Source organism: Carassius carassius, chromosome 33 (genome assembly GCF_963082965.1).
Source record: "Carassius carassius chromosome 33, fCarCar2.1, whole genome shotgun sequence".
In the NCBI taxonomy this organism is placed as follows: domain Eukaryota; kingdom Metazoa; phylum Chordata; class Actinopteri; order Cypriniformes; family Cyprinidae; genus Carassius; species Carassius carassius.
In genome coordinates, this window is record NC_081787.1 from 20,635,881 (window position 1) to 20,654,522 (window position 18,642).

The following is an 18,642-nucleotide window of genomic DNA, read 5'->3' on the forward strand; positions in this document are numbered from 1 at the left end:
TGTTTTTTTTACAAACACACAGTTTTACTTCACAAGATGTTAATTGATGGACTGGAGTGGTATGGATTATTGTGATGTTTTTAGCAGCTGTTTGGACTCTCATCTGACGACACCCATTCACTGCAGAGGATCCTTTGGTGAGCAAGTGATGTACTGCTAAATTTCTCCAAGTCTGTTCCTATGAACAAACAAACTCATCTACATCTTGCATTTCCAGAGGGTACATTACATTTTAGGTAATTAAAAATTTTGGGGTGAACTATTCCTTTAAAAACAGTTTAAATATAACCAGAAAGCTGCCTGCATATGCGTGTATTTAAGAGCAATGCACCTGAAATGAAAAGCAATGAAGTGTCTGTGTGAAACCTCAAATGTTTGTGACACGATTCTGGACTTGCAGCACTGGAGAGACAGCAGGCATTTTGGTCCGATCCATGCATGCGATTTATATGAATGTGAGCTTTCAGAATAATTATTTGTTTGTGTGCTAAATGTATAGTAGTTTTAACCTGCAATAAAACTTATGTTTATGAAAAAAAAGACCTTTTTAATGTTGTTATTTCCATGCACCAATTTTGCAGTCTTAAATCTGTCCTTCAAACTTCTGCCTTCTGTATGGTTTCAGATGAATTTTGTTATATGTTGATACCAAATGCTTGTGTGTGATAAGGCAGCCATTGCTCAGTAATGCGGCTGAAGGATCACAGGTTGTTGGCCTGTATGATCTGCTCTAGGATGCTGTCTACATCAGTCGTGTCGTAGCTGATTCCCTGCATATCCAGGCTCGGTAGGATGGAAGACAACAATGCAACCACATTCTGACGGATAGACCGCAACCTCTCCAGCGTCACACTGCTGTCAGAGTGGAATGAAAAAGACAGGTTCAGTGTGTATATATATATATATATATATATATATATATATATATATATCGTACGTAACCCTTCATCAGGGAACAAAGACAATATGTCATGACGACATCAAGAATCTAACCGGGGAGCAAAATCATCTCTGAATTTAAGAGAAAACGCCATTTAAAATTGGCTAGTTGATTATGCACGCTGAGGCTGTCAGGGTTTTGAACTGACACTGTTTGTCTTGTGTTTTTCTTTCTTGTGTCTATGTCTTGTTTCAGCACATGGCCTTGTTTTCCTTGTCCATGTGCTTCCTTAGCCCCTCCTCCTTGTTTCCTGTTTACCACACCCTCTTGTTACCTAGTTGGTCTAATTGTGCTCACCTATCCCTCATGTATTTTCCTCCCTATTTATAGTGCACCTTACTCTTTTGTGTTTGCTGGTTTGTGGTCATTCTCACCCCCCTCTGTCTCTGGCTGAATATGTGTTTGTGTCTCCCTGTCTGAATATGTGTTTGTGTCTCCCTGTCTGGTTGGTCTTTTGCCCTTGTCTAGTTCTTGTAGTTCTATGTTCTTGTCTTGCTCCTTGTTTGAGTAATTTGTTTGTTCTTGCTTTGTGTTTATTTGTAATATTTAGTTATTTTTTTATAGCCTTGATTCTTGGTTTGGTTTGATTATTCTTAGTTTGTTGAATTGGTAATTTCTTATTTTGTTACTTAACCTTATATTGGTTTGTTTTTCCTTGTTTTGAGTTTAATTTGTGTTTTTGTGGAGCTGTGTCCTGTCTAGTCTTGTTAAAGTTCCTGTGTGTCCTGTCCTAGTTCTACCTGCCTGGCACTTGGTCGATCTCAGAGTCAGTGGTCAACAAGTGTCTGAGCTGTGCTCTATGGTGCCTTGTGTGGTCTTCTCTATCAGCCTGGTTTTGCTGCCCCCTCTGTTGCCAAAGTATTCTGCCAGTTGTTTCCTGAAGCCTTCCCAGTGGCCTTCCCTAGCTGTTCCTGTTTATTGTGTCCCTGTTGTGGTATCTTGTGCACTTCACCACCCTCTTGTATCAGTCTTTTGTCAATAAATCCTTGTTATATCTCACTGCAATTGGGTCCTCCTTCCTAGATCCCTGACAGAGGCACTCTCTGTACACATATATACTCCCACCATAAAGTGACAGCGCACATCCACTCAGGTTTTACATTGAGGAGCCGAGAACTTGTCCTGGCAACAGCGAGTGACTTAAGGTTGTGGTCAGAGAACAAGAGTTAGGTACGTAACTGAGACATTTCCTATCTGTCGGTCACTGAGTTATGTCCTGACAACATTAGGGGTCTATGGAAAATGCCACAACCTGAACACCTTCACAATCCTGTCACTGCAGTTTCTTGCTGATGATCGGTAACCGTTAATAAATTAAACTTTTCCCAAAACCTGTTAGGAGTAGGGACACAAAATCGCCTCCATTAAAAATGTGAAACACACACTCTTGTTCGGTCTTCAGTTGGCAAATGCTGGGAATATTCTCCACAACAGAGCTAATAACATCCCATGTCTCCATGTCCACTGTCGTTTTCGATTTCCCTAACCTAAACAACAGTCTTAAATCTGGCGCTTACGCTTAGTTAAGCATCTATGTCATTGCTTTCAGCCCGCCCTCTGTTTGTTGATTGGCCGGCTGGTTTGGAGCCGAAGGAAAACTGGGAGATGGTTTGCTATCTCAGACTGAGTACTGAAGTGAACTGAAATTGACAGAAGTACAAAGTCTGACATAGTCGGGCTACCTGTTACCCAACACAATAGAAGAATCTGGCTTTACACAAAGATTGTAAAACCTTGCGATGGTGTTTGGTTTCGCCCAGCCCACAATTTGACAGATGTCTGCCAGAGAGGAAACTGCTCTTTCTTTGACAGTGTGGTTACTGCTGGCCATTGAGCCAATGGCAGAACAGAAAGAAAAAGATTCTCTGCCCGGCCCTCCTCCAGGGGAAGTAGCGGTGCTGTCCTCGCCACCTCCTGATAAGCAGTCTCCCACATCTCCGGGTTGTCCGTGTCAGGGCGACTTCATCATCTTCCTCAGGATTTAGCAGCCGGATGCAACACAGGGGACTGACCTGGTGTGGAGAATGCAGGAGGGCGTCCACGGCAAAGAGCAGGCTAAGACATGGCCCACGATGGAACGGTGGCAGCTGGAGGATCATGTCAGGACAAGATGTGCTGTATGGTCTCAGTCTGCTGTTGTACTGCCCAGAAGTGCAGGGCACGGCCCTCAACAGCATTGCCGCACAGGCCAGCCTGGGAGAGTCAAGAAAGTGCACTTTGTAAACGTCTCCCATCTCGACCAGGCTGAGCCAGAGATGACGCTCCTCGAGGCAAGCATGGCCCTCAACTTTGGGTCCATATCAACTGTGGTGACAACACTGAAATCGCTGAAAGGGACACCGCTGTTTGTGATATACCACCAACCAGAACAGCTTACTGACACACAGCAGATGAATGGCTTTGTGAAGTCTAAAAGCTTTTTTTATTCAACCACTTGGCTCTGAAGCAAAAATCTAATGAATGGATGCACGCTGTCGTTTTATATACCCGTGCGCACAGGGAGTGGCACAACAGGCAAAATCCACTAGCCTATTTTTATTGCCATTTTCTCTTAAAACTCTAAGAGATGTTTGGGCTCCCAAGGTAGACAGAAAAAGTCAAATTAGATTTAAAAATTTTTTTTTAGCTCTTTTATCCAGCCATACTCAGTCGTACACACCTGTTGTAAGTGAGGTTGGGTGTGTTGGTGCTCTGGTCTCTCCTGTCTTGATTGTCTCTCTCTGTCTGTCTCACTTGGTTCAGCAGTTGGTCTCTCTCTGTTCTCAGCTCGTTCATATCAGTTAGCAGCATCTGGTTCTCACTCTGGAGTTTGACTAATGTCTTACTCCAGTACAGCTCGTCTTTCGGACATGTTTTTGCCTCCTGCTGGATGGGGGATGAACTGGATGGTGGCCGGTTTGCCTGTTCCTCTGATTTCTACAAATTGAAGGTATTTAAAAAGTATTTTAAATGATTACTTTTTGTACTATTGAAATATGGCGTATATTCAATATGGTGTCAGTACCACATAGTGCCTTATTGATGTTAAAGGTTTAATGACTTACCAAACATATTACTGTTACCAAATTTTTAGGTTTCAAAATCCATGATAACTCAAATTTCTTAACAAATTAACCATTAATAACAAATTATATAACTGCTATATCCAAGCAATATGTACGACATATCAAATCTCAACTGCTTGCTTGTTATTTTGTTACATATGATTGGCCAAGTAATATACAGTATTAAAAGATGGATATATAGTACATCCTACTTTTATCTGCATATAAACACATAAAATATACTATAGCAAAGTATGGTTGCTTACTTGTTTATAATATCAATATTGGATATATATATATATATATATATATATATATATATATATATATATATAATAAATATTTATTATATCATGATTTCCTGTTGAGCTGCTCTGATATATTACATCTCACTTTATCCACATACATACAGTATAAAAATGCAAAGCATTATATACTATAATAAATCTTGGCAGCGTAATTGTTTATATTTTCACAAAATAAAACTATTATCCCAGCTCTTGAATTGATATATGAAATCCATTATAAATATAATAAAAAAAATTATAAATACACATTAAGAGATATACACTTGATATGGATTTAAGCAAGGATTCAGAATAAAAAAATTCTGATTGCATCAGTTTTTTGCAAAAATGCTAAATTGCTTATTATATCGATCTTCACAACAATTGGTGCACACAACAATTTTTATTGTACAGAAGTACAACAATTTTTATTGTACAGAATAAAAATGTAATTTTATTGTACAGAAGTACAATAATTTTTATTGCACAGAATAAAAATGTATTTTTATTGTACAGAAGTACAAATATATATTCCTCACCTGACAAACAGAAAGCTCTTCCCTCCTTGATTCAATTGACATTGGGTTCAGTCTTTCCGTATTTTGCTCACATGACACTGAATCAACCATGGTGACATCAGAAGGCCCGCCCCCTTCTGCCTCTGTTGCCATGGCAACCTCCAGCTCACGGATGCCCAGAATTCTTTTTAGCCGCTTGGCTTCCCGCTCCAGCTGAGCTAGTCTCTGAGCAAGAGCCGCCCGGTCCGACCCGTCTGCCAACAATGGGGACACCGGCTGAAATCCCGGCCGGCTGAGAGGAGTGACGACCACTGTCTGAGCCATGGTTGTGGAGGCGTGTGGTGTGAGAGGGTGAGGGGGAATCCTTGGCTGATCTTTGGCCATCTGTGGCCCCTGAGAAGTCTGGTGCTCAACGGAGCCCTCAAGTACCGTGGCCTCTGGCTGAATACTGTCCTCCTGAGTCACCGGATCTGCTGCTGGTGATGTGCTGGTGTTTGTCTCCGATCCTTCATGCATTTTGTCCATTGTTTCGGTTTCTCCCTCGGATTGGAGGTCTGGAGCTTCAGCATGGTTTGGGGACTTAGTACCCTTTTCAATATCTGAGCATGTTTCTTTCCTTCTTTTTCTAATAAAAATAAGTGAGCGAAGTTAGTTAAAATTTAGTTAAACCTGTGTGTTTTTTTCCAATGCAGGACCCAATAAAGTATAAAGACAGCTTTAGATTTTCATGTATAAAAACCCAGTTATATTGTAAAAAAACAAAATCTTTGTAAAATATTATCTGCAAATTATTTACTTTTAATAAGTTAGTCATTTAATACGTTAATTCAATATTTTTATTAGATTTTTACACTATGCACACACACACACACACACACACACACACACACACACACACACACACACACACACACATATATATATATATATATATATATATACACACACACACAGACACACACACACACACAAACACTAGTCAACATATGAAGTGGATAAAAACCTTTCATCAAAGTTGTCTGAAAACCTTAAAGCAGAAATGCGTTCTTGTCTTAGGTCATCTTTGATTAACTTTTGATCCACTTCAATTGTTGACTACTGTATAGCACCCCTTACCTTGACCCCCAAGTTAAACTTTTAACATATTAAAAGCGTCCTAATTAATAATGCATCTAGTTTAAAGTCACTCTATCACCCACTTTAATACTGTAGTTTGTCACACAGAAGCACAACATTTGTTAAACATGTTCAATGCAATGCATCAAGCAAAGATTACCGACAGCAAAAGTGATTCTTTTATGCATGTAAATACTGAGTTGTGTGTCTTTCAGACCTTGGGGAGGGTGAAGACTCTTCCTCTTCTGTGACAGCGACTCTGAATCCATCCTCACCTTCATCCTGTGTATCTGTCGTCATTATAACGTTGACCTCATCCTGCTTGCTCTCTGATGCTGGTTCAGATAGTCCTCGACAGAGAGGACGCACTGGGCTTTTACTCATCTACAACACACACACACACACACTTATTATAGTCTCAAGTGAGATCAATGTGTCAAAACCAAAATGAGAAGTGATATTTCACATTAATGTAGGTAATTTCTATAAATGCCTCTGTATGGCCACAATGAACTGCAGCCATCAAAACCAACTACTAAAACTTTCTTATATAAAATATATATATAGATTTTTTGTGTGGATAAAACAGTGTGATTTCTAGATGCATTAACTATATTATATAATAGTTATATAATAATGCATCTAGTAAATGCATTAAACAAACAATCTATTAAGGATAGCCTACTTGTATTTTCAGCATGAATTATTGGGTCACTTGGCAAACTGCAGTATCAAAATACTGCAGTTTTGCCAACAATGACAGTCTAACACACACACCCCCACATTTTATGTTTGCATAGGCAAAGCTCTCACATTCATATTTGTATGCATTATTTGTCATGTCTGCCACATGCAAAAGAAGACGGCCACACGCAGACCTACAGAAAAAATTTATACAGACAAAACACACACAACTGAGTCAACAAGCCCACAGCAAGTGCGAGCACACCCTGACACTCGTGAGAGTCAGAAACCCACGTTACTGTCCTGAGATACTAGTACTTCCTCATCTGAAACACAAATAGAGGTGAATACCTCAAGAGATCTTCCTCTTCTCTTGGTTGTGGCGTGTTCCCTGCGCACAACAAAACACACATTAACACTGCATGCATTCATACTCGAATCTCAGATATCAGAAAGAATATGGAGCCACAATATTACTATAAAGTTTGTGATCACAAGTTGTAAATAAAACAGATTATTGGACTTCATTTCAGTCTTTCTGCTTCAAAAGTTCATGTTCAATTCAATGTTTTACTTGCCGTTTATCATTTGTGAAATTTACAATGTTTTTGCAGTGCAGAGACAATTTTACTGTCTTAACTGTTTTTTGAGTGTTTTTTCATAGCTGGGTGTTTTAACTTCAGCATTTTCATCCGTATCCTCTGGTAACAAACAGCTCCTATGCAACAAAAGCACAAGAATTAATAAGACACGCTTTGAAAGTTAATACACAAACTGCATAATATGCAATTTCAGGAAATTTGCATTTCGGCCATCCAGGTATCTTTTCCTTATGGTTATTTTCTATTTTTAAGCCAGTTTTACTCCAGGCAGTCTGAATGAATAATAAGTAAAGAAAAGCAGTGTGTTTGGTATGGAATACTAGTGTACTGCTTTACTGCAAACTGTGCACTATAATAGAGCAAGCAAATCCAGTTAACTCTGAAACAAATATTGTTATTTAGCAATTGTAATGCCACATTCTGGCATATCGGGTCCTCTGGATACTGCATTCACACTGAAGACTTGTTTAATGCACATAGAATACATACTCTAGTGCAAATATAACACGTAGTACTGCATTCTTAACATACCAGTTTAATTTAATGTAATAATACGGGGATGGACTCACTGTAAGCATGGTATCGGGTGCAGGCAGCATCTGAACGGATCGGGAACGCTTCCAGCAAACAGGAGAGTGTTGATTCCTCTCCATTTCAAACAGTCCTCACACTGAATCCACGTCACGTCCCTTCAGATACAAGAAAGCCATTAACACACCTGCTCAACTTGTTGTGTGTAAAGATTATATATATTTTGGGGGCCCATGAAATAGCTTGACAGGAGCAGTTTTTCTTCATATGTTGATGTAGTTCCAGTTGAAATAAAGCTAGGACTAGCCACTAGCCTTGACTTCAGCTTCAAATCCATGATTTAATACTTACTATTGCTTGTCAGAGGCAGGTGACATAGACTGCCGCAGTAAATATGCATTTTTGTAGCTCAAAACCTGGAAATTTGCATCGTAGCAATTCTAGCTCCATGAAGTCAATGGGTTTTTGGTTAAACGGCTGAAAAAGGTCAGAGTCTGACACAAGCTTAAGGCATTTTACCGTTGGGTTTTTGTTAAGAACACCAGGATGATGCAAAGCTACAGTCTGGCCTTTAAAAAAAAAGTCCTCACTACAGCAGAATATTCAAAATCCAGTTTCTCCTGTGATAGTGATTGAAAACTGTCCTCATAACCTGATGTTAAGTTTTTGCAAAGCTTAAATAAAAACCCTCAGATTTGTTTTCATGGGAACCTTGCTTGTGATCAGTAATGTGCACTGCATGTTTTAGTAGTTGTTGGTTTTCTCGCAGACATCACAGATATAAACCACGCTACTGCTTTAACCATGTGATTAACAGTTTCATGTTTCTTAGAGCCGCCCAGCTGCATTTAACAGCACGACTGAACCTCTGCCATCACAAGATGCTTTGTATGTGTGTGTGTTTTCTGTGACGCATTTATGTGCAAGCTCTGTGGTCTAACAGACAAATAGGCAGTTTTTAGCTAGTTAGGTTGCACCATCTTTCATTTTTTTACCCACAAACCCACGGTGCTATTCTGGCCATCTGACTGACAGATGGATAAACTCTCACCAACAGAACAAAGCAGGTACAACAACACTGTTGTGTGAAAAGTTTGAGGAAAACAATCATACACTTCTTCTTCCTCCTCCTCCTCTTCCTCCTCTTCATCATCCTCTTCCTCTGTTTCCTCAGTATCTCCATCTTTGCTTTTCCTCTCTAAGGCTTGAAATGCTCTTTCTTTCGCTTTCTTTTCCTTCTTTTCACGCCAGTAGTCATTCAGTTTGAGACCAAGAGCAGCTAGCGTGAGTCTATGAGAAAAGGAGCAAACAAGATAAAAATGGAAATTGTACATATAATCATATAGGAATACATTTATGAAATACATTTCATAAACATTTGTATTTCACACACACAGTGCCCTCCACTAATACTGTCACCCTTGGTGAATGTAAGTGCAAAGGCAGGTGTGAAAATAAATCTGCATTGTTTATGGTTTCGATTTTTCATTCAGAAAACTTCACAAAATTCTAAACTTTCATTGAAATAAAATAAAGTGGGAGGAAAATCTCATTATGATTTTTTTTTCTCCAATGCATGTTGGCCACAATTACTGGCACCCTTATAAATACTTATGAGTAAAATATCTAAATTGTGTAATATTTACTATTAATATTTTACTTGATCACTACTTTTTTATATGAAATCTCTTTGACTTAGATTGTTAAATCATTATTTACGATGAGCTGTACAACAAAATGTTGAGTTTCACCAAAGCTTGTTTCTCTGAGGCAGAAGATTTGAATTTAGTGTCAGTCCTGCATTCAAATGAGATGCTATCAGAGGCAGACGGCGCTGCTGTAGTGCCACAGGGTAAAGTTTGTGACGAATTGCTGAAAATGCACCTGTACTCTTTGGTGTACTCAAAATCCTGCTTGTTATGAGCAGGCTTGAGGAAGTTACACTCAATTACTCCGATGACCCCGACCCCTGACCTTTGACCTGACAACTGAAGGAGAGAGACAGGAAGTGACGAGTCAAAATGAGTCAATGAAAATGCACAGTTATTGTTTAACTCATCTGGAGTAAAGTTATAAGCAGGTCCAGACATAATCTATTGAAGTTTTCAGCATTTCTGTGCTGATTTTGAGGAGATTTTAGTGGAAAAGCTAATAATAACAACATGAAATGCATGTGCAGATTATGTGTGGACCCGATTATACCTCATTTCTCCACATGAATGGATCCAGTACCTTGATTTGGCAGCCAACTTTCTGATGGGCCTTTATCAGTCTGTTTTTATGGTACATCATAATTCCATAGTGCTCCTTATTTTTCTGGTTGAATCCAAAAGTTATCTTCACTCTCTCATTCTGAGCGGCAGCATTTAAAGAAAACACTCTGGAGTCAAAATGAGTTTTACTAGGGGGTGATGAGGGAAAAAACATGAAACCAAGTCCAATAAAAAAAAAAATCGAAATTTTAATAAATTTTCATTAGAAAAAAGAACTTTATGAAAATTAAAATAAAAACAGAAAATACTAAAATAAAAACTAATTCTAAATAATTCTAAAACTATAATAGTATCTCAGTGATACTGAATCACTGAGTACAGGCTGAAATGATAAACCCAGGTTTTGAAGGAAGTGGAAGGATACGATGAACTGAGGTTTATAGACGTCGTTCTCAATCATGGACAAACTCTTGGCAATCAGCTTTGTCTGGACTTTCTTCTGTCTCAAAATGATCTGAATCCTGGGCTTCAGGTAAAGGATACTGAGATAGGCCTGGAATAACAGACAGATGTATTATATTTGTGTTGGTGTTTATATAGCCATTCGATTATGAATTCCACTGATCTTCAAGGGCACCTATCAAACGGCGCTTGACCTTTTGAGATAAAACATATCAAAAGTTCCTCCCCTGTCCGAAAAATTTACTTCTATAGAAACCAAGCTGCAAAAATCGACTGGATCTGCATATTAATTCTTGTCCAATAACATTATTATTCAGCAAACATGTATTTATGATGCATTTATGATGCATTTTAGCTCTTCTGGTTCCATCATCCTGAATTCAGTGGGTTTTAAAACAAGTTTTTTGTTGAACGTCTTTGGTCACCACGTCTGTGGTGAACACAAGCTCAAGATAATTTCATTCTATGACAAAATGAATCAGTGGAACCACTCGTGATTTCAGCACTTGTCTTGAAAAAGGCAGTTAGTTGGAATTTTTGGGCCTACAGAGGATGTCAGGGAACATTAAACATCACTGAACAGGTAGGTCTACAGCGGTTTCACAGCCTCATCGTGTTCAGTCACATTCTTGCAAACAACTCTACTTTTTTTTTTTTTTAAGTAAAGTCATTAAAGTTTAATGACTTTGAAGTTAAGGTGATGTTACTGTGGTGTAGTTCGCCTGTAGCCATGTTTAGCTTTTTTATTCTGCCAATTGTTTTTAGCCTTCAAAATAAATAAAGTCGTGTTAATTTGTGAAGATTTTCACAATGAATCAAACTCTTGTTGGTCTAAGGGCTTATTTTCTGAATAATAATAATAATAATAATAATAATAATAAAATACAAAAGCCAATGGAAAAATTCTGTTGGGTTTCTGTTGAGGGAATCAGGCTGATGCTAACTTCAGGGTGAAGCACTCTATAATGAAAAAACAAACTATAATCTCATTTCACATGTGAAGGTATAATTACATTTGAGAAAAATAATTATAAATAACATTTTCTACTTCAGTGGAAAAAGTAAACAGTAAGGTAGTATGATTTGAAGACTTTAACTCGGACAGTTTCAGCTCATTAACTCTGCACCAAAGTTACTTTAGAGTCTCAAATTCTCAACAAGTTCACACTACGACACTGTATTAACATTCTTTCAGCTCCGCCTAAAACACACATTTGCATTTACACTGTAAAACAACCACAGGCTATAAATATCAGGAAGTTTCTTGGTCTGTTGGCCATCTCTCTCTCTCGCTCTCACTCACTCTGAGAGAAAACTCCATCTCAGGGACGTCGTTACTGTCTCTGCGTTGCTTGTAATAATCTCTCCTCCATTTTGCCTGTGTCTCTTCTGATCTGATCTCCGGCAGACGGATGTCTTCTGCATCTGTATCGAAGTCAAACTCCGGCTTTCCATCTTTATTTCTGTCAGAGAAGATTATATATCAGAAATATATCTGTCAGAGAAGATTATATATCAGAAATATATCTGTCAGAGAAGATTATATATCAGAAATATATCTGTCAGAGAAGATTATATATATATATATATATATATATATATATTAGGGGTGTAACGGTACGCAAAAATCACGGTTCGGTACGTACCTCGGTTTTAAAGTCACGGTTCGGTTCAGTTTGAACTACAATCGTTTTTTTCCTAGTTGTAGTGATGTTCACACTCGCGTGATGCCTTTTGAAAACCTTAGGCCGGTGACACACTGGCATATTGCACCTGTCAAACAGTCTATTTTGCCGTCAATACTGTTGACGGTGTCCTTTATCAGTAGGCTTTATATTTATGCTCAACATGAAGTATAGATATTGTTATCGTGAAGACAAGATCCTGGTCTGTCGGCGGTCTCCCTCTATGTCACCTACAGTAGCAGCAGCGCGCCAGCGCCGCGTCAGGCACGATTCTGGTGTGTAAAGACACAGAAAATGCGAGGCAGCCGTCACGCAACTGACACACAGCAGAAACGCCACATTCACGCCACTCAGCCAGTGGCTGCATCCGAAAACTGAAAAATGCTGCCTTCGGAGGTCGCATTCAAGGCATCAAGGCACGTACGAAATCAATGTCAGCTTCATTTCCTGTCTCCTGAGATGCCTTCATCTGGCCGATTTTTGAAGGCAGCATAGATGTATCCTTCGCTGCCTTCGATATCCCACAATCCTGTGCGTTCCATTCTCTGAGAGTTAAGCCAAAAAATAAAGATGGCGTCTGAAAGTTGCAGTCGGTGGTCAGTTTGTGTTTAAATGTATGTTTCTGAACAACCTTTTCCACTTTTTATGTAATTTCGACCGAAAAATTAATATAGCAGTAATGAAATATCCACTCAGTTATCACCAAAACTCTCTATATTTTGCTGTAGATCAGTAAACCATTACTCAGCCTCAGAAGCCTGTCCGAAATCTGTTTCATGAGGTGCCTTCGGGCAAAAACGCTGCCTGCAAAGTCATTGCCTGATTAGACAGCAAGGCAGCAAGTCACCTGCCTAAGTTTTCGGATGCAGCCAGTGTGTCACCGGCCTTAGAATGAGCTGCAGAGACTTCTGCCACTTAATATGTTCGTTTGGAAACACGAAAATGTACCGATGTTCCGCGCACAAAATATTGCATTTGGTCATTCGGTACACACGTGCAACGTACCGAAAGCCCTGTACCGAAACGGTCCGGTACGAATACACGTACCGTTACACCCCTAATATATATAAGAAACCACATTAAACTATCATGCCACTCACTATATTTATTTATTTTTATTTTTTTAATGTTTCTTTTTATTTATCAAATGTAAAAGTGTTTACATTTTTAGAGTTTGTCAGACACTTTTTATCCTAAGCGACTAGCATTTAATGAAAACATTTTGTAAGTTTCAGATAAAACATACTTGCATGTTGCATTTATTCTAGCAAGGAAGTGGCTAAAAAACATTGATCACAAAATCATCTAAAAAAATAAAAAAAAGGCCATTATGTAAAATAAAACCCTGATACCCATGGAAGAATGAGATAAAAAGTTCGCAACTTTTTCCCTCACAATTCGTGAATGAAAATGTCTTGCATTTCTGAGAAACAAGTCTACAAGATATAAACTCAGAATTTTGAGATAAAACTTACAATTGTGAAATTAATTCAGAGTTTGCATCTCACTGTTTGGGGTTTGTGTTTGTGTGTGTGTGTGTGTGTGTGTGTGTGTGTGTTTGTGTTTGTGTGTAAAATTGTGACTTCTCACAATTCCGACACTTTTCTTTGCAATGTATCTCGCAATTCTGACTTGTGCTCTTGTGAGACAGAAGTCTGAACTGTGAGATATAAAGTCCAAAAGTCTTAATTGTGAAATAAAAAAAGTCACAGTTACCTTTATTACATTTTTGTTCCATAGCAGAAGCAGGCTTCCATAGATATCAGAGCTAAAATCTTGTAAATGTACTCAAACACAAATAAACACTATATAAAATATCACTATTAAATTGCCAGTTGCATGTTTGATTGCTTTGATAGGCTATTTGTTAGAGATGAGAGAATCACATGCTTTTCGGAGGGTTTAAACGACTTGATTTGTTAAACTAAGCAGTTCAGGGTAATATTCAAAACCAACACAAATCAGGAGTGTGCTGTTGTGACAGAGTCAGTACACTCACCTGCCTGCAACATTTAAATCACATGCAAATTAATGATGACACAGAACATAATGGTTCTCCCGTCTCCATTTTCTGTGTAATGTTATATTTCACTACGACTGACCTCATCCATGCAACTCTGGTAAAGTAGTTTGAAAACTAGCAGATGACAGACCTGCGGATGTTCCAGATGAGGATCTTGGTTCCTTTTTTGCCCTGAATGGAGTCCAACTGCTCTTGTAACTCAGAGATGCTCTGGAAGAGAGAATATTTCAGGATGGCTCTCAGACTTGCCTCTGAATCCTCCGTTACCACCAACGTCTGTGAGACCGGAGTTAAAGCCAATGTTTTCTCCCACTGAGAAATCAGTCTACAGTCTATATGCATATAGTACATGCAAAACTAATACATGCATATAGTCTACTGTACAGCACTGGTTCTCAATTCCAGTCCTGGGGCCCGCTGCTCTGCACATTTTGCATGTGTCCTTTATTTAGCACACATGATTCAAATCATCAGCTCATTAGGAGAGAGCTCCATGAAGAGAGACATACTGCGTTTACACTTGGCATTAATATGCAATCACCGAGATCCAAACAACTTCTGGATACAGGGTCGCATGTTAATGCCAAGTGTAAACCTAGCCAAAATGTGTAGAGCAGTGGGTCCCGAGGACTTTAATTGAGATCCACTGGTCTATAGTCTGTATGCATAGAGTACAAGCATATGCATGCAAAACAAACATGCATCTTATTTTTTCTTTAACCCTTCTGTTGTGTATTTGACTCACACTTGATTTTTCAAACTGCAAAAAATACTGTTTCAAAAACTGTTTGTCTTACTATTACCTTCTTTTTTTATTGTGTTGCCTATTACTCATTTAGGGTCATGAATGCATGTGCAAAGATTCTCACAAATGTTATATTTTATAATCTAGTCTCTAACAAGCTAGAATAGATGATTTTTTTGTTTATCAAAGAGATTTTAAGCAAACTGTATGAAAACCAATATGGGTCAGTTTGACCACAAACACAAAAGTTTTAGAATACAACAAGAGGGTTAATCAAACAGAAAAATGTTCGAATCTTGAGTTGAAAGATCTGTATTTTGTACTGAACAGAAGGATATTGGTCTGTTGGTTGAATGGGGCAATGGGTACGATCACAGCCTGAGCTTTAATAGCCTGTAAGAAGCTTTGAGACAACATGCCCACGCTCTGACAGCCGCCATTTTTTGTGAAGATCAGAGCATCACGGCCCAGGCGCATCGAACCTGACTTAAACCCGTTTCCATACACGCCAATGGGCTGATGACTGCTTTTACTGGAGCCTTTCTCTGTGAATCCAAAGCTGTGAAGAAAATGAGAGATTCCAGTTCACAAAATGTCTCTCTTAACAAGACTCGAGGCATCATTTGTGTCCGTTTTCACACACCTGAGCATTTTGTGCAGTTTGTTGGGCGTCATACCACTCCCGTTGTCCATAAAACTGAGGCACAATTGTTCTCTGACCGTCACAACATCAATCCAGATATTCTTGGCTGTGACGCCTGGGTCAGATGCATTATCTACAACACACACAAGCAAAGAAATTCATCAAATTTAAGTGCAACTGCATTATTTAGTGTACATGCGCAACATGACTGCTTTTTGCAACTTTCCGTTTACTCTTAATTAAACTACAAGCCATTGCAAAAAGGCAGAATTTTAAATATAACCTATAACCTACAACCTAAAAACAGACACACAAGCCGTTAACAAGAGCGTCAAGAGCAAACTGCAGAAATATTAAGATGGATTTTGTTAAACCTCAAATCTTGATCATCAAGTAATCAAAAGCAAACACGTTTAGAAATATTTCCATCATCATCTCAATGTTATGAACGCAGTTTCCTGTCTCTAACGGTACCGAGATCCGATCCTGAAAGCTTTACATTTTTCCATCAGCCTTTACTATAAACCATCTATCAGTCCTTGCAGAAACCGCAGATATAGTTCAACACGCTGCACAAACACAAGCGACGCGATCTTTTCATTCGTCTTTATTTGAACACTACATATAGTTTCAGCAAACCCAGTGAACTTATTTTTGACAATTGTTTTTTTTTTTAAGTGTTCATGCATCTTTAAAATACAACTTCCTTTTTGCATTATTCCTTTGCTGATGTTTTCACCCGAACTAAATCAGTTTATGCATTTACTGGGACACGTAAACTAGCCTATAGTACAACACGTGTTGCTCTATGCTGTTTTGTTATCAAATGCAACGCATTAAGACATTTGAAGTGATTAGATATTATGGATCCACTTTGCATTTAATCCAAAACACAGTTTATCTGCGCAAAATGCATTATTCATGTGGCGTTTTAACATTACGCCATGAATAATCTGTAAGGTAGGCTACTGTAGTTTGCCTTAAAAGAGCTGCGACAGGTGCACAAGTGATGTGCGCATTTATTGTCTATGAGATTCGCGGAAGTTTAAACCGAAAGCATCGCCAGTTCCTGACAAAACCTGAGTTTTTTCCTCCGAATAGATGAATGCATTAGTGTTTAACTCACCGATGAGTTCCGCGACCGCACTGAAGGGCCATGTGTGACTGGTGGAGTTGCTCTCCAGGTACGACGGGCTCATCTATAAAAACAACATTACGCAATATAATCATCGTATGTACAAGTATATCGTAGTGCACGAGAAAAGACTTTAGAGAAGAAAAGAAAGAGTACACACAGAGCTCAGCCGGATCCCGTGTTCGCTCAGTCTCGCCATCACGAGTGTTGAAACACACGTCAGATGAAAAGAGATGCATGCAGATGGTTTATTCTTCCTCCTTCAGTTTGTGTGTGTGTGTGTATGTATGTGTGTGTGTGTGTGTTTGTGACGTGACACTCACCCAGAGCTCCACATCTTATATGCATGTCTTTTTACTTTTTCTTTTGAGAGTTAATATTTCCCATGTCATATTTTTTCATCATAACTTGTTTTAATAATTAAAAAAGTTTTTTATTTAATATTATATGATTTTAAATATAAAATAAATCACATTTCGTTTTATCATAGGCTATATTTTATATTAAACTATTTTTTTAATAAATTACCTTATTTTCATAATTTGCTGTATAATAAATGTTGCATTTAAAAAAAACTTTATTTCTTTATATAAAAAAACTTTATTTCCTATTTTAGCGTTATATTTATTATTTTCAATAATTAAATGAAATGATCATAAAATAATTTAGTAGCCTATTAATATTATTGTAAAACACATTTTAATAATAAATAAATAAATTTTAATGTTAAAAGTAAAATAATTATTAAATAGCCTAATTTAAAAGGAGAACATTTATACTGACAGAGACAAAAAATGTCAGTCTCTCTCTTTCTCTCTCTCTCACACACACACACACACACACACAGAGAGAGAGACATATAATTTGAAAAAAGTCATATGATCGTTTTTATTATTTATTTGTAGTTCTGTTATGATATGAATATATATATATATATATATATATATATATATATATATATATATATATATATATATATATATTAGGCTATATTTATTTATTTATTTGTTGTGTATGTAGCCTATTAAATTTTTTTTTCAGTATAAAAATCGATTATTTAAATTATGTCTTGGGAGATAACTGCAGATTATTATGGGGGGCCATACAAGCCATAATTCATTCTGGCACTCTCACACACATACATTCTCCATTCACATACATACATTTCTACTCTCACACACATATATACTCCTTTCACATGCATACATTTCTACTCTCACACACATATATTCTCCTTTCACATGCATACATTTCTACTCTCACACACATATATTCTCCATTCACATACATACATTTCTACTCTCACACACATATATTCTCCTTTCACATGCATACATTTCTACTCCCACACACATATATTCTCCTTTCACATACATACATTTCTACTCTCACACACATATATTCTCCTTTCACATGCATACATTTCTACTCTCACACACATATATTCTCCATTCACATACATACATTTCTACTCTCACACACATATATTCTCCATTCACATACATACATTTCTACTCTCACACACATATATTCTCCTTTCACATACATACATTTCTACTCCCACACACATATATTCTCCTTTCACATACATACATTTCTACTCTCACACACTTACATTCTCCTTTCAAATACATATATTCTTTCTTTACACACATAAATTCTCCTTTTACATATATATATTTCTACCTTTTTTGGTATCCATTACTTCCTGTATAAGGAGGAAGTCACTCTCAGACCAGGAAATACATGAGCAAGACCTGCTCAGCTCTTCCTCACAATTTTACAGTTATGCTATTTTCTTTTAAAGTCATCCTGTTTTCTTTTCAAGTACATATTTTAAGTTTTTATTTTTAACAAATCATTATGTAACCTACGTGTTCTACAGATCTGTGTACAAGTTCTAAGACACTGATTTTGATCGTATTAACAGGGCTTAACGCTAAAGACATTTTCTACTGCTCCGGTTCGGCCAGTGGTTTAATTTTTTCTTTACTTGCCATGGCAAAATTTTTAC

At 37.7% G+C, this 18,642-nt stretch overlaps 2 protein-coding genes across 4 annotated transcripts in view; one reads left to right on the forward strand and one right to left on the reverse strand.

Moving 5' to 3' along the window:
* The window catches only part of LOC132113949 (TBC1 domain family member 9B-like), a 336,715-nt gene that overhangs the window by 21,567 nt on the left and 296,506 nt on the right, over positions 1–18,642 (forward strand). The window lies entirely within an intron of this gene.
* Positions 533–16,911, reverse strand: LOC132113947 (MORC family CW-type zinc finger protein 3-like). 2 transcript variants are annotated; one of them, XM_059522010.1, is made up of 17 exons: positions 16,789–16,911; positions 16,620–16,692; positions 15,494–15,626; positions 15,189–15,409; positions 14,236–14,383; positions 11,701–11,860; positions 10,360–10,488; positions 9,955–10,074; positions 9,607–9,710; positions 8,836–9,012; positions 7,761–7,880; positions 7,230–7,307; positions 6,941–6,980; positions 6,123–6,289; positions 4,811–5,414; positions 3,600–3,856; positions 533–855 (listed from the first exon to the last, which is right to left on the reverse strand). In XM_059522010.1, the coding sequence occupies exons 1-17, from the start codon at positions 16,825–16,827 to the stop codon at positions 702–704; spliced, it is 2,724 nt and encodes a 907-aa protein (XP_059377993.1). In that variant the 5' UTR covers positions 16,828–16,911; the 3' UTR covers positions 533–701. The 2 variants fall into 2 exon arrangements, with proteins under 2 accessions (XP_059377993.1, XP_059377992.1); XM_059522009.1 differs by lacking the exons at positions 15,189–15,409; positions 15,494–15,626; positions 16,620–16,692; positions 16,789–16,911 and having other exon boundaries at positions 533–852; positions 14,236–14,585.

What these genes read in the sequence shown, in the direction of transcription:
- LOC132113947 (XM_059522010.1), bottom strand. Translation starts at nt 16,827, where the DNA reads ATGGCGAGACTGAGCGAACACGGGATCCGGCTGAGCTCT. An exon ending in GAGGAGGAGGAAGAAGAAGT is followed by an intron (nt 7,881 to 8,835) that starts GTATGATTGTTT and finishes TTGTATCTGAAG; the next exon opens with GGACGTGACGTGGATTCAGT. An exon ending in CACCCGATACCATGCTTACA is followed by an intron (nt 7,308 to 7,760) that starts GTGAGTCCATCC and finishes TTTGTTGCATAG; the next exon opens with GAGCTGTTTGTTACCAGAGG.